The following is a 17445-nucleotide window of genomic DNA, read 5'->3' as shown; positions in this document are numbered from 1 at the left end:
GTCCCTTCAGATGACTGTGCGAGAATATATATCTTCTTTCTTCTCTTCTCTCTGATTCCCGATGCCACCTTAAGCCTCTATATATGGCATCGCTGGACCTCCAAAAGGACTTTGATAGTGTCTCCCTTCCTGCTCTCCTTCGAGCGCTGTCTATTGCTGGATGTCCAGAACCCTTTCTTTCCTATGTTATGGAGCTATACTTGGGTAGCTCCATCACTATCACTACAGAGTCCCGTGCAACTTCTATTCCTGCAGTGCAGGGTGTTCGCCAGGGTGATCCTCTATCTCCCCTTTTCTTTAACTCTGTCATAAATGAGTTTCTTCATTCTCTTCCTAGCCATGTAAGCTACTCTCTAGGTGCTTCTTCCTTTAATGCTATGGCCTTTGCAGATGATCTTATTCTCGTAACCTCTACTAAGATAAGCTTGCAGGAACTCCTTGACCGAGCAGTTGACTTCTTTTCTATTCGAGGCCTTTCTATTAATGTAGAGAAGTCCTGCTCTTTAGCTCTTGTCCCCTCTGGTCGTGACAAGAAGCTTAAGGTCGAGACTATAGAGTTTTCCCTGCGTGGGAGGCCGTTGCATGCTTTGACCATCCTGGAAGAGTGGAGATACCTCGGTATCATGTTCACCCCAAAGGGAAGGTCTTCTGTCCCTTCTATCCTAGAAGCTGGGATCTCTTCTTTGAGGAAAGCTCCTCTCAAGCCCCAGCAAAGACTGTTTCTCCTTTCCCCCTATCTCCTACCTCGCTTTTACCACAAGTCGGTGCTTGGTAGGACTTATATCTCGGTACTGTCCTGAATGGACAGGGCTATCCGTTCAGCCATGAGATCACGGCTCCAACTGCCTCCTGACACTCTTACTGCATATTTCCATGTGAAGGTGAAGGATGGTGGGCTGATCCCATGCCTGTGGCTGTCAAGAATCGCGCAGTTAGAACTATCTTCTTCCCCCATCTGCAGAGAGGCTTTCTATAGCCTATTAATACAAGAAGACTTTAGGCGGGCTAAAGGCTGGTCACATTATCAAGGTACTTTAATCGAGTCAGCACCCACAGAACACAAGAGATGGGCATCTCTGTTACACTGTTCTGTAGATGGTGATAAGACACCAGATAAGACTCCTTTAAAAGAGTCTTATCTGGTGCCTCCCCAGCATGATTGAGTAGGGGATGGCACCAGACTCCTCCCTGGTTTCGAGTATATTGACCTTATCAGGACGAGGATCAGTGCTCTGCCTGCACAGCTCAATGGGGTAGTGACGACTCCAACTGTAGGGCTGGCTGCCACTACAGTGAGACATTGTCTCATATAGCCCAGTGTTGCTTCCGCACCCCTGGGGTCCATGTGAGGAGACATGATGCCGTGGCCTCCATTCTGAACAACCGGTTTAAGAACAAAGGTTGGGAGACTGCGGTGGAACCGCATTATAGGACCTCTGCGGGTTTGTGTAAGCCAGACTTAGTGATTAAAAGAGATGGTGACGTTTGGGTAGTTGATGCCCAGGTGGTGGGAACAGGGCACCCACTAGCCTGTAGCCATAATAATAAAGTAAATTATTATAAAAATAGCCAAGTTCTAGTTAGTAAGATACGGGAGGAGCATGGGACAACTCCGAGGTTTACCAGCGCCACCATCTCTTTACATGGCGTATGGAGTGCTGATAGTTATAAGGACTTAAAACAGCTTGGGCTTACACAGAGGGATATAAAAGTTCTTTCCTTGAGGGCCCTACAGGGCACACTGGTGGCATGGCATCGCTACCAGAGAATGACTACAATGATAACTAGAACAGGCATAGGGTAAAACACTTGTAAAGGCTTAGGCCTATATCAAGTCTGAACTGGTAATTAATTTACGGAATTAACAACGCATATAAAGTAAATTAATTAAAGATAACTTTAATGAATCACTTCTATATTTCGACAATGTCACATTGTCATCTTCAGGAACATAAAGATATGGTATGTGCACTACAGGAACTAACAAAGCAAATGAGGAAGAAATTAAGACACTAATTTTGTTCCTAAAGTCCTAATGGTGCCCTCTTGCGGGCTAATTTGGTAGTCTTGGCCGTTGGGCTGAAGTTCTCATAATGAAAGTCTCCCAAATTTGGGGCAGTTTCATGCACCCAAATTTGTTGAGGTTAGGAACGTTTTTTAGAGCTGCTGAAGATTCTTTGAATAATCTTTCGTATTTAAACTTGCTGCGATGGATTATTTTTGTCTTCTTCCAACGAATTTTATGGTGGGTATCTAAGGCATGGTCTGCCAGCCCAGAGCGGCTGTACTGGTGAAACCGGATGTAGTCTTGGTGTTCTGAAATCCTGATATTTGTTGTTCTGCCTGTTTGGCCAAAGTAGGACAATTTGCAGCTGCAAGGGACCTGGTATACACCAGGTAGGTCTAGGGGAAGTGGTTGGTCTTTGGTAGAGCGGATAAGGGATGCGTTGTTAATTCCGTAAATTAATTACCAGTTATGTCTAACCAACGTATAAGTCTTACCACTATATCAAGTCTGGACGTGATGTAAGGGTAGTACTTAAAGATTAATAAAAAAATAAAATAAATAAATAAAAAAATAACCAGTGGTGTACCACAATGATCAGTGCTTGGTCAACTGTTATTCAATCTGTATATTAATGATATTGGGAAGGATTTGACAAGCAACATGCAGATATTTGCTGATGATGCAGAGATAGGTAGGATTATCAGGAATGCTGTTGATATGCAGTGCTTGCAGAATGATTTGAATTGGCTGGAACTGTGGGCATGGAAAAATGGATGTCAGTAAATGTAAAGTCATTCACTTTGGCATGATTAGATATCCAATGTTGTATTATATTGGTGGGATTATGCTAGAAGAAACTGATGAGGCTATGGATCTTAGAGTGTTAATAGATAGGAAGTTGAACTTAGGGGCTAGGTGGCAAAGATTGCAAATACAACTCAAAAGATAATAGCAATGCTGAAATGAACATTCACATGTAAAGATAAGGATGTCAGTTTGCCTCTTTACAAGGCATTGATAAGACCTCACTTGGACTATTGTGTGCTCATCTGGTCTCCTGGTTTCTGTTGTGATTCTGATATACTGGAGAGAGTGTGCAAAGGAGAGTGTTAAAAATGATATCAGGATTGTGAATGATTATGAAGACAGATTGAGAATTTGTAGACTGCAGACACTAGCAAACAGGAGAAAGAGGAGTGATTATGATTTATTTGAATTTATGGAGGGTGGGGAAAGGACAACTGGGCATCCTTGCAAGCTAAGAATGAATGCCACTAAGGTGGTGAGGGCTAGATTTTTCTCTCATAGCGTGATTGGAATGGATTGCCATTGGATGTTGTGAGTGCAAGCAGTGTGAATGAATTCAAGAATAAGTATGATAGCTGGTGCATATAGTATGTGGCCTCCCTCGATAAGTCCTTTACTCCCTGGAAGTTTCTCTTAATAATAGTAATATCAGCTCTAAAGTGATGATTGAGATTGAATAGAAAACAATAAATAATACCTTAAGTTTTTAAATAATAGTTGATCAAAGAGTTCAGAGTGATCAGGGAGTTTCATGGCTATATTCAGTGTGTTTGTAGATCTTGTTTTTCCAACTGGATGCATGACAGAGTTTAAAATCTTAGCTCTGAGATTCGAAAAATCTTGGGATAACAAACATAAAGCATTATCCAAGGGAATGTTTGTAAACAATGGCATGGTATCAAAGCTGATCATTAAATCTGTAAGTAAGTAATTGCCTTGACCTTATTAATAAGGAAATGAGAATAATATTTTTGATAAGTGATATAGATTGTCTGATATGAATACTCAATTTTAATAAAATTTAGCGGTGGAATGACTTCTAATGGGACTATATTGATCAAGTACATATAATAAACAACTATGCTATACTAACTAGTTTCACCAACTAAGGCTGTTGGCATCTTCAAGGTACATAACTGATGTAAGGCACTAAAAAGTAAAAAACTGTTACAAACTATAATCAACCGATTCCAATTATATTAGACAAAGAACAGAGCGTGTACAATACATGCATAGAGCGTGCATGATCTCACTTGTTGTTATTTAGGAACGTTCTATAGTTGGCACTGTAATTCAGTTCTGGTGAGTTAAGAGATCTAATAGGGTCTTCCAGATTACGGGAGATTAGCCCCATGATCTGGAAGATTAGTCCTTGGTTCCTGTTAAGGTTTTGTATACAGCGGGCAACTGCTGTGGCTTCTTTAATAATTCGGGAGCAGAGTCCTCCTCTATGTAAGGAATTGTGCTTCTATCCCACTCTATGATATGGTTCGTTCTTGAGAAATGAAAAGCCGACCCCAATTTTTCTTCTCTGTTATTATTGACATCACCACTGTGTTCTTTTTGCCTAATTTCAAGGCTCCTTGAAGTCTGGCCAATGTAATTCAAGCCGCACGAGCAGGGTATGTTGTAAACTCCAGCATATATGAAGAAAGGATGGCTATCTTTTGGAGATCTTAAGAATTGCCTAATCGTTTCTGTAGGTTTAAAGGCCACTCTTATTTTATGTGGTCTAAGGAGTCTTGCAATCTTATTCGAAACTGTCCCTAAGTATGGAATGACGATGGTAGAAATATAATGTATATCATCTCGTTGTCTTTGTGGGGGGGGGGGGGGTCAGAGAAAAGTATCTTGTGGACGAGTCTTTGAGGAAATCCATTCATGGTAAGGTTGTTAGATATCAGGGAGAGGGCTTGTTGATCTGTTGTAAGAACCGTGCCTCTCTCCTTACAACAGATCAACAAAACCTCCAGGAAGAACTATCCCTGATATCTAACAACCTTACCACAGATTTCCTCGAAGACTCGTCCACATGATACTTTCTCTGACCCCCCTCCCCCCACAAAGACAACGAGATGACATGCGTTATATTCTACCATCGTCATTCTATACTTGGGACAGTTTCGAATAAGATTGCAAGACTCCTTACACCACATAAAATAAGAGTGGCCTTTAAACCTACAAAAACGATTAGGCAATTCTTAAGATCTCCAAAAGATAGCCATCCTTTCTTCAAATGTGTTGGATTTTACAACATACCCTGCTCGTGCAGCTTGAATTACATTGGCCAGACTTCAAGGAGCCTTGAAATTAGGCAAAAAGAACACAGTGGTGATGTCAATAATAACAGAGAAGAAAAATTGGGGTTGGCTTTTCATTTCTCAAGAACGAACCATATCATAGAGTGGGATAGAAGCACAATTCCTTACATAGAGGAGGACTCTGCTCCCGAATTATTAAAGAAGCCACAGCAGTTGCCCGCTGTATACAAAACCTTAACAGGAACCAAGGACTAATCTTCCAGATCATGGGACTAATCTCCCGTAATCTGGAAGACCCTATTAGATCTCTTAACTCACCTGAACTGAATTACAGTGCCAACTATAGAACGTTCCTAAATAACAACAAGTGAGATCATGCACGCTCTATGCATGTATTGTACATGCTCTGTTCTTTGTCTAATATAATTGGAATCGGTTGATTATAGTTAGTAACAGTTTTTTATTTTTCAGTGCCTTACATCAGTTATGTACCCTGAAAATGCCAACAGCCTTAGTTGGTGAAACTAGTTAGTATAACATATTGAAAGTTTATTTTACACTTGGTCAGACTATAATAAATTTAGTTTAATCCTTTATCCAAGTGTGTGCAAACAAAGTTTGCGCCTGAAAGTATCTTCAGGACTGGGGTAAAGTGGTACAACACCAGGCAACTCCTTGCAAAGGTGGAGCAAGCTACCAACACTCCTATCCCAGTATCTCCCATAATGCAAAACACATCTCCTTGCGGATATGTATAATGTTATGCATTAAGGGAAGGGCCACTACCCAGACTAGTTTCGACCTTTATTGAGGTCTCTTCAGTGGGAGCCAGGCAGAAGCATTAGCAAGGTCATCTCCTATAGGAGCTGCCAAACAGTGTGCCATCTTTTTATTAAATTACTCTGGATTTAGAGAAAGATGTTGAAAGTTTATTTTTCACTTGGTCATACTATAATAAATTTAGTTTAATCCTTTATCCAAGTGTGTGCAAACAAAGTTTGCACCTGAAAGTATCTTCAGGACTGGGGTAAAGTGGTACAACACTGGGCAACTCCTTGCAAAGGTGGAGCAAGCTACTGGGTAGTGGCCCTTCCCTTAATGCATAACATTTTACATATCCGCAAGGAGATGTGTTTAGCATTATGGGAGATACTGGGATAGGAGTGTTGGTAGCTTGCTCCACCTTTGCAAGGAGTTGCCCGGTGTTGTACCACTTTACCCCAGTCCTGAAGATACTTTCAGGCTCAAACTTTGTTTGCACACACTTGGATAAAGGATTAAACTAAATTTATTATTGGTATAACATAGTTGTTTATTATATGTACTTGATCAATATAGTCCCATTAGTAGTCATTCCATAGCTTTTATGGTCAAGAAAATTAAACGTTTTTTTAACACAAAATTTAGCAGTTTTAGACATAAGTATATCAATGCAGTTAACAATAGGCATAATCAGCCCAGTTTGTGGACAATAACCCATAAAAATAGTTGTTCCCATGGTAGAGTGCATAACTTTTTAACAGCATCCCTATCCTAGCTGGTGACGTCATTTAATAAAGGGTTTGCATAGTTTATTAGTATCAACACCTGAGAGTCACTCTGTGTCCACAATTGGCCCCATCCTAAATATGACTTGATCATATTCTTAAAATCAGTAGCCTTCATTTATATATAAAGTTTACTAAGAAGAAGGCTGATGGTGGATTTCCATTTTGAGATATCCTTCACATTCAAAACTCCATCTCCTGACTTTCTTTCTAACTCACTTTACTGGAAACTAACTTTTACTAGCAAATATATACAAAGAAATTCATTACATCATTTCAGAAGAACAGTATCATTAAGCTGCTCTGCAGAGCTTACACATTTGCTCTTCAGGTAGTATTTACAATAGCTCTTCAAATCAAAATTTTGATGTGACTAAATGGTTATAATTCTTGTAGCATCCAGTTTATTATTGTCTTATAGTCTGCCTCTTCAGGATACCACTGCTGAAAGAAGAACTGTTTCTCAAGCATGTAGAAATACATTCAACCAGTGAACATTTTTCCTTGTTTGAATTAATTTGCTATACTAGTTGCTCTGGAGATAGGCTGTATTATTCAATCTGAAATTTGATTAATTTGAAAAATGATATCAAGATTGTGGAATACTGGTTATGAAGACAGATTGAGAATTTGTAGACTGCAGACACCAGCAAACAGGAGAAAGAGGGGTGATATGATATTTATAAATATTAAAATAAAATAATAAAATAATGTGCATTGTTTTTTTCTTTGCAAACTCAATAAAGTTGGAAATATAAGGGGGATGGAAAGTAATCAATTATTTTTAATAGGTCATTTTTAGCCGATTGTTTCTTCTTAAATAGCACATAAGTTATTAAATTTGATTTTTATTACTTTTCTATTTAAAAAATCTGTTTTTTTTTTTTTTTTAATTTTAGATTCTTTTTTTTAATATGGCAGACTTTAAAGTTGAAGAGCACGATTTACGTCATTGTATGCTGTTTTTGTTTCACCCAGGAAAGAATGCTCCGGAGGCTACCAAAATCATTTGCTCAACTTATGGAGACGTATTGAAGGTTAACAAATGTCAGCGATGGTTTAGGAGATTTGCAGAAAAAAATTTTGATCTCTGATCGTCCTCGATCTGGAAGACCTCTTACTCTCGATGACGATGCTCTTAAGACGTTCGTTGAATCAGATCCGAAATAAACTATACAAGAATTAGCAGAGAAACTTAATTCATCGCTGTCAATTGTCCAAGAGACTTGCATAAGAGTGGCAAGGTTCTTAAACAGGGTGTATGGATACCACATGAACTGTCAGAAAACAGTAAAGCACAGAGATGGGCGATTTGCGATTCATTGTGACCAGACAACAAAATGACCCCTTTTTGGAACGAGTCATAACTGGTGATGAAAAATGGGTGCTGTATAAGAATAAAACGCAAAAAACAGTGGCTTTCTCCAAATCAAACTCCAATTCCAACACCTAAAGATGGACTTCATTCACAAAAGGGTCTGTTGTACGTTTGGTGGGAATATTCATGGAATTATTCGTTACGAGCTCATGGAACAAGGTAAGTCTATCACAGCAGCCATCTACTGTGAACAATTAGAGTGACTACATCAAGTATTGTTAATCAAACGTCTCCTGCGCTTGTCAATCAAAAAGGGGTAATTTTGCAGCAAGATAATGCAAAACCACATTCTGCAAGAATGACTCAAGAAAAAATTAGGCAGTTAAGATGGGAACTTCTACCACATCCTCCATATTCGCCATTGCCCCTAGTGACTATCACTTTCCTTAGAACATAGCATAAGAAATAAAACCTTCCATTTGCAAGATGATGTCCAAAGGAGTTGGATATCATTTTTTGCCTCCAAAGAAAAAACTTTAGAATTCCTTTTTTGAAAAAGGAATTCTAAACTTAGTAGATCATTGGAATAAGGTTATAATTAACGATGATGATTATAGAATTGAATAATGTTAATTTGTTCTTTAATAAAATTTATATTTAAAATGTAGTTCAAAAAATTACTTTCCGGTCCCCCTTATATTATACAGGTATCTCCATGGAGTGAAAAGACTCATATCGGGAGATCCGTTATTCACACAATACCTGTTAGACCTCTCTTAATTGAAGTCATTCGCTGACAAAGCAATCACAACCAACTCCCCTCCAAGCAAAAAATTCAGTACTAATACCCTTGTACACAGTAGACATATAAAATTTAAAATCACTGATTCCTTCTACTGTGCATATGGGTACGTATCATTTTAACTGATTCCTTAAATCTTTCAAATCATTGTATGATTAAATGAAATTTAATTGTTTTCTATCTGAATTTTCTGTTGTTCCCATATTGTTCTATGAAAAGTATGTCATTTTTGTTTCTTAACAGAGTATATTGTTTTTGTTTTTGTGGTATTGGTAGAGCAAATAGGATTCAATTTTTCTCCATCTGCATATTTGTTACACACATATATATGCACTTAAAGATTAAACTAGTATTTATATATATATATTCCCTTAATCACAAGAAAATGTTTATAAGGAAAGTTATTTTTTGTAACATTTCATCACAGGTTTATTCAATATATGATCAAGAAGTTGGATACTGTCAGGGTTTATCTTTTTTAGTGGCTGCACTTCTATTACATGTAAGTATATTTTAATGTTTTGATTAAAATGTAATATGGTACACTAAAATATAAATTTCAAACAAGAACTCCACCCATGATACACCTACAGCTGTATCATGGTGGAGACCATAGGTTATACACTGTATATATATATATCAAGGAGAAAGTTTGACATTTTTTTAACCATCCAACCAGTCATGATATCAGTACATCATGCCTTAATATTTGAAGACATGAAAATGAAGCCTTCTTCAGAACAGTGATATTTTGTTGAAATTGCTGATGTGAAGTTCAAACCATCACTTATTTCCATTAGCAAGTGTGAAAAATTCACTCAGGGATTTTTCACACTTGCTGGAACTGATACTTTTGTGACTGGAAGAGAATTTTTTTTTTTTTAAAAGATACATACTTCATTTATCGATTGCAAGGGATGGGGGGATCATTAGACTCAGAGTGGCAACGAAGACTGAAATAATTTATTACACAATATTGCATAAATATCAAATATTGCTATTAAGAAATAACAATATTTTATTGTGAATGTTGACAAAGTAAGGGAAACTTTGGTTTTTGGTTTATTTGTTTTTGTTATGTTCAAAATGAAGCCTTTGCGAAATTAACTTTTCTTTAAATATGAATCCAGGCGATGAAAGTGTTAGTCTACAGTATTGGTACAATGGGTTGGTTAAGAGCCCAGATAATCATCATTTACATAATTTGGTTGCTGTGATCTAGAATTTACTTTTTAAGTAATTTATGTAGTTATTCCAATTTGGATCTACATCAGGATAAATTTCAATTCAAATCATATTGTTTTAACCTGCATGATAATGGTTATTTTTCTTGTATTTGTTGGTAGTAAGTAGCTGACTGTTAGGTACTCGCTGTCAGCTGACTGACTCATTGAGTTATATTATACATGTTTTTGGTCATAAAATGTTACAAAATATAAGGCTTATTGTTAAACTGACCATAGAGTTTTAATTCGTACGTATGTTCGTACAATATTGCCTACCGGTTTCGCTGGTAACTGACTAGCTTTCTCAAGGCTTGCACAGTACAAAAAAATGGTAAATGCAAAAATGGTTTAAGAATACAAAAAAAACGTTAGTACCTATTAGGTAGCTAAGGTAACACATTTGTGTGACATTTCTACTCAGTATCATGAACACGCGTTACATGCAAACGCATAATATGATTATTCACGTACTGTAGTTCTGTTGAACTGAGGGAATTAATTAGATTTTTCCAAGTATCATTCAGTGTGGCCCCTTGATTTCTGTTTAGGTTGCTGCCTGTACGTAGCAACCTAAACAGAAATTAATTTAAAGAAGCAGCAGTAGTGCTTCTTTAAATAATCGATGTCTGTAATCTTCATCTACGTAGGGCATAGAGCTGTTATTCCAGTCTATAGTGTAGTTCGAAGTTGAAAAGTGATGTGCTAACCCGAAGGTGGTCGTTCTGTTGTGATTTACATCGCCAACTTGTTCTTTCTATCTTATTTCCAGGCTTCTCGAAGTTTGTCCAATGTAGGAAAGACCACACGTGCATGAAATATTATACACACCTGGATATTTATAAAATGGAACACTGTCTTTAGGAGATCTTAGAGTCTGTCTGATGCTAGTAGTTGGTTTAAATACAACCCTAATGTTATGGGCCTTTAACAATCTCGCAATTTTGGTGGAAATTGAACCCATAAAGGGGATGACTGCTGTTGAAATTTGCTGGGAGACTGTTCTTTCTTGTTGGTTATCTTTGTATAGAAATTTGTTGATGATGTTTTGAGGATAATCATTTCGTAATAGTGTTATAGCGATTTGAGACAGTTCTGTTTGAACTTCTTCATTGTCAGAGATAAAGTTTCTAGCTCGATTTCTCAACATGTGGATGTGCTCTGTTTATGTGACCTATGATGGTTTGAAGAGTAATGTAGATATCGTCCAGTGTCCGTAGGTTTTTTGTAAATTGACAGTGTGATATTGTTTGTAATATCAGCAGGAAAAAGATCTTTGATAATGTTCATGACTTCTACTGGTACATTTGTGAACAAGGATACTACATCTAGACTGGCCATTATGTCTGTTTGTGTTATCTTCATGTTTTTGAGTTTGTCAACAAATTGTTGAGAATTTTTTATGTTGGATTCTGTTTGTCTAATTTTTCCTTTAAGTAAGTTTGCTAGGTGCTTAGCCAATAGGTAAGTGGGGGAGGACCTGCCATCCACAATCGGACGAAATGGCACTTCTTCCTTATGCACTTTAGGTGCCACATACAGTCTAGGAGTAATGGGATCTGAGGATTTAAGTTTTCGTTTTAGTTCTTCAGGCCAAGTATTCATGTTACGGATCAGGAAGTTTGTCTCATTATGGTTCTTCATGGTAGGATCTCTGTTCAGGATTTTGTACGTTCAACTGTCAAGATGGTAAGTTAATTCAAGATAATTTACTATTTCAAGATAGTAAATTATCTTGAAATAGTCTTTTGAGTTTAGGATGACAGTGGCATTCCCCTTGTCTTCTTTCATTATTATTATTTCTTTGTTCTTCCTCAAGTTCCAAATAGCTTTCCTATCATATGGAGTGGTATTCAGGTTTGGTTGTTTTGCTGTTGCTAGGATGATCGTGCTTTGGAATCTAATATCGTTGGCTACAACTTGTGGTAGTGGGTAGAGACTTTTTTCAATTCTACACATAAAGTCCATTTTAGGAATGTAATTTAGAGTGATTGAAAAGTTAAAACCTTTCTTTAGTATATCTGATTCATGTTTCGAAAGGCAGTGATTCGACATGTTGAAAATCACTTTGTTATCTGGGTATATCTATAAGGTATATGGAAAACTCTAATCAGATCTAATCTAATCCTCTAATCAAGGCCTAATCTTAAAGATATATGGAAAACTAATCAGATCTAATCTAATCCTCTAATCAAGGCCTAATCTTACCAGATATATGGAAAACTCTAATCAGATCATTTAACCAAAAAGAAATGAACTTTCATGAAAACAAATAAAATGTTGCACTTGCGACACGCGTATCATATCATTGTATCACGCACAGTGATAACTTTATATAATTTTTAGAATTGTCAGTTAGTTTCCTAGTTTTTGTTACTTTCTATTGCTTACCAGTGTATTCCTTTGAAAATGCTGACAGATATCAGTCAGTGAAACGTTGGATATTTATTCTTTAATTTATTCTTTAATTTAGTCTTTAATTTATGACAATTTTGTTTTTATGTATGGCCACATTGATTATGTCTATAGATTCCTTCAACAGAGAGATTTTTTTTTTCTATAGTTTTTATTATTATTACACCTTCCATGGAGTCAGCAGGCTCATTATGGGAGGTTCGTTCAACTGACAACATATTTATCATGCAGAATCTCAAAATCCTTAATATTTCCTGAATTAACAACATATTTCGGTAATGTGTTCCATTCATTGACTATTCTCAATGTAAAAAAAATCTACACTTCACCTCACTCTTACATAACTTCCAGGGATGTCCTCTGGTTCTTCCACTCCTTTTATAATCCCCTCTGGATTAATCTGATAATCTCCTCACTAACTTAAATGTCTCTATCATATCACCTCTTTGTCTCCTATCCACCAAACTCTGCAATCCACATTTCTTCAACCTCTTTCCATAGCAAGCATTCCAGAGTTCAAGTGTGGGCTGACCAGTGCTTATACAGTGGCACAACCACCTCCTTATCCCTACATGTTAAAGTACTTCTTGTCATAGGGGCATTATGATGTGCAGTACATCCACAACCTGCAACATGCCTTCTAAACTTCAGTCTACTGTCAGCCATCACTTCTAAAGCCTGAATCTCATTCATATCCTGCAGTACAGCACTGTCAATGTAGTACACCTTCTATTTCTATACTCCAAAATGCAACACCTTGCACTTATTAATATTAAAACTACAATCCCCCACGCCTTTGTCCAAGTCAAAAGTCTATTCAAATCTTCCTGAAAGGAATTAACATCGGCAATGCTACTTATAATTCTCCTTAACTTTGCATCAGCTAGGATGGAGTAACAAAATACAAGTTAAAATCAAATCTTAGCTGTCCAAAAATATTTGGCTTATTTGATCATGTGTGTTTTATGGTTTCAAAATATGAAACATTGGGCAGTGTAGTATACATGTATCATTAATCAGAAGTGTTTTGCTTTGCATAATTTTTTCGTGAAATCAGATTCATATAATAGTTTCGTTTTTGCTTTGATTATCATCTGTGTTGTAAGGTTTTTTGAATTCAGATATAAGACCGTTAGTTGGGTATTGATGCTTTTTTTTCCATAGAGCATTTTTTCTTTATATAACAAATTTTTTTGCATTATTCAAGATTCTCTCTCTCTCTCTGTGTGTGTGTGTGTGTGTGTGTGTGTGTGTGTGTGTGTGTGTGTGTGTGTGTTAATTTTATTTGTTACTTTGGAAGTTTTTTCCCACTTGGTTAGACTATAAATTATATATTTAGTTTAATCCTTTATCCAAGTGAAAGCAAACAAAGTTTGCACCTGAAGTATCTTCAGGATTGGGGCAACTTGTGGCAAAAGGTGGACTGACTTCACATTACTTGCCTTAGTATCCCCTAATGCAGAGCACATCTCCTTGCAGACATGTATAATGTTATTCATTATGGGAAGGGTCACTACCCAGACCAGTTTCAACCTTTATTGAGGTCTCTTCGGCGGGAGCCAGACTCAAAGGTGATACCAAAGTTGAAGCAATGCAGAAGTCATATTTCCATATGCCAGTTGCCAAAAGGTGTTACATCATATTATTAAATTACTCTGGATTAGAGAAAGATGTTGGAAGTTTTTCCCCCCCACTTGGTTAGACTATAAATTATATATTTAGTTTAATTCTTTATCAAACAAAGCAAACAAAGTTTGCACCTGAAGTATTTTCAGGACTGGGGCAATTCATGGCAAAGGTGGACTGACTTCGCATCACTTGATTAAATCACTCTAATCCAGAGTAATTTAATAATAAGGTGTGACACCCTTTGGCAACTGGCATATGGAAATATGACTTCTGCATTGCTTCAACCTTGGTATCACCTCTGGGTCTGGCTCCCACCGAAGAGACCTCAATAAAGGTCGAAACCGGTCTGGGTAGTGACCCTTCCCATAATGCATAGCATTATATATGTCTTCAGCGAGATGTGCTTTGCATTAGGGAATACTAAGGTAAGTGATGCGAAGTCAGTCCACCTTTGCTAGTGTTAATATACATACTCTGATAATGGCATTAGTTTCCAGCTTTTATTATTATTATTTATTGGTTAACTATTTGTCAGTATTTTTTGTTTTCAATCCAAACCATTGCAAAAATTCTGGTTTAGTATGTAACTGTAGAATGGTAAAGTAATGACTTGTTTCATGCTATTTTTACTATCTTGTAACCATGTGATGTCCATATCTTCAGGATCATATAAATTAAATGGATATTAAATCCAACATCATTTCAAAGCCGAATACAGAAACTATAAAAGTTTCGTACAGAAACTATAAATCTTGTACAAAATTTGACCAGAGAGCTTGCAGGAACACGCCGCCACCATACTACGAGTTTCCCTAGCCCGAACCTTATAGGAAGTAACGAACGCTCAAAGCACCTGTATATTCGCCTCCTATTGGTTCATTTTGATAAGGTTTCACTAGTTTGACAGATGTTTCATACCCATTGGTTTTCTTCAGAAACCTAAGAGAGCAAAAACTCTCAGTGCTAAGGAACTTGAAACGTACAAGAGGTGTCCGTAAGTGAACTCTCGGTCGGTACTTAAAGTATTTACTAAAATAAAGAGCCAAAAGGCTTCGTTTCAGCAATGCAAAATTATATAAATTAAGTGGATATTAAACTAACATCATCAGAATCTATACAAGAAATTGATGGTATTTCCAATTGGTCTTTTCCTAGTATGTGTGGTCCTTTCCTAGTCATTAGTGTGGTTATGTATGAATAATAGGTTTAAATATTGTACATTATTATGGTTTATGTTATTATGCTTATGTATTTGCTGAGCCTGATTTTTAACTTACAAGCCTGATTTTTAACTTACAAGCCTGTTTAATTCATATAGAAATTTCAAGATTAATATCTTAAAATGTTAATATGTTAATACATACAAGGTCTGACACACAAATGACAAGACTGTGTCTGTATCTCTTTTTATTTAACAAATTGAGAAAATCAACTATGATCTCCTTCAAAATAGTTCCCTTCTGAGTTGACACACAGCTACATACGATGCTGCCAACATTCAAAGCTATTCTGCAGATCATTTTCTGAAAGGCTGTTGAGGATCTGCATCGTTTTTGCTTTCACATCTTCTGTCGACAAAAAAAAATGGGTTCCTTTGAGCACCGACTTGATCTTTGGGAAGAGGCAGAAGTTGCAGAGAGCCAGGTCTGGCGAATGGGGTGGGTGCTCAAGCACAGTAATGTTGTGATTAACTAAAAACTGCTTCACAGACAAAGCGTTGTGGGCTGGTGCATTGTCTTGATGCAAAATCCAACCATTTCTCCACAATTCTGTTCGTTTCCTTCTCACTCATTCGTGCAATTTCATCAAGACTTCAAGGTAATTATGGCTGATTTACCGTCTGGCTGCTGGGAACCCACTCTGCCATTACAATACCGGGATATCGAAGAAAACAATCAACATGGCCTTGAACTAACAACTTATGCGTGCTTTTTTTTTTTCGTCTTCAAGACGTTGCTGACTTCCACTGCATTGATTGTCGCTTGGTTTCCAAATCATACGCAAATATCCAAGTTTCATCACAAGTAATTACCGAATTCAACAAATCTTGTTCATCTGACAACATTTTTGGAACCATTTTTTGCACAAACCTTTATCATGTTCAATTCTTCCATTAAAATGCATCGAACACTTTCCCTGTCCAAATGAACTTTCTCAGCTACAGCTCAAATACCCAACCTTTTGTCTAATGTTGTCATTGGTAACTGCTGTGCATGGGTGGCCTGGGCAATCATAATTTTTCATGCTTTCTCTGCCTTCAGAAAATAGGTTGTGCCATTCAAAAACATGTGCACGAGACATGCACTCTTCACTGTAAACCTCAATCAATAATTGAAAAATTTCCGTCATGGATTTCTTCAGTTTCACAAGAAACTTGATGTTAACTCACTGTTCAGTCTTGTACTCCAACATTTTCCGACCAAGGGTAAGAAAACGTCTGTATCTGAACATGCATCCACTCGTACTGAGTAAAGCGATGGAATTGAATCATGTCTCACGGTGACATGTTAGAACATGCTCTATACTATCTCTTTGTCTCTCCCCTCCCACTCTCCGTTCCCAAGCTTATAGGGTTAGTCTTGTTTTTTTTTTGTATCAGACCTTGTATTTCAGCATCATAATAATAATCTAAAATTATTACTGTAAAATGTTCAGTGTGAAATCTCACACACACATCCTCCAAAAATGTTTTTTGATAAGACTTGATTAAAAAAATTGATGATACTTGTTACATTTTTGTACTTAATTAGATGCCTGAAGAACAAGTATTTGCAGTATTAGTAAAGATAATGCACGATTACGGATTACGAGAACTTTTTAGAAATGGATTTGAGGAATTGCACTTAAAATTTTATCAGCTGCAGAAATTGATTGAGGTAAATTTGGTTTGGTTTTGTGTGATTATGTAAAATATATTTCTTTAGTAAAGAAAGATATTTATTTTGGTCTCTTATGCTTTTTTGTATAATTAGTCAAATCTTTCATGTTGATTATTGCTGATAACTCAAACTGACTCCTTTACTCTAGTTACCTAGTATTAATCTTCATGAGTGTGCACCTTTTTTTACATCTGATTTTACATCACACCATCTTTCTGTATCATTTCTAATTTCTGATATTGACAATTGAAGTATGCATTATATGTTCTGTATAATGTCCTCCTTTTTACACCATATCGCTATAATATTTTGAGCTACCTTTTTTCATAGTTAACCTTGTTGTCTGTAATCCTGTAGTGGTTACTCCAGGATTACATGCATGATTAAGGCATATGGAAAACTGTGGAATAATTATGTTAATATAAATCAAGAAAAGTAAAGAATGACCCATGTTATATTTTTATTAAAAGAAAAATTCCATCTCGAAACTGAATGGAAGATTTAAAAAAAATTGTAAAATATTCTTCTATTATCATAAGATAATCTAATGGTACAG

The 17445-nt window shown here is 36.7% G+C and overlaps 1 protein-coding gene across 1 annotated transcript in view; it reads left to right on the top strand.

Annotated features, from left to right (window-relative positions):
• LOC150092305 (rab GTPase-activating protein 1-like) overlaps positions 1 to 17445 on the top strand; it is a 323417-nt gene that overhangs the window by 189443 nt on the left and 116529 nt on the right. The window contains exons 15-16 of the mRNA XM_090414840.1: positions 9171 to 9245; positions 16761 to 16886. Of these exons, the coding sequence (XP_090270966.1) occupies positions 9171 to 9245; positions 16761 to 16886 (201 nt within the window). The remainder of the gene's footprint in view (positions 1 to 9170; positions 9246 to 16760; positions 16887 to 17445) is intronic.

The sequence above is a fragment of the Typopeltis vanoorti genome, chromosome 26 (genome assembly GCF_054136105.1).
Source record: "Typopeltis vanoorti isolate ZY-2024b chromosome 26, IOZ_Tvanoo_1.0, whole genome shotgun sequence".
In the NCBI taxonomy this organism is placed as follows: domain Eukaryota; kingdom Metazoa; phylum Arthropoda; class Arachnida; order Uropygi; family Thelyphonidae; genus Typopeltis; species Typopeltis vanoorti.
Note: the sequence above shows the minus strand (reverse complement) of the source record. Positions and strands in the feature narration are given on the sequence as shown.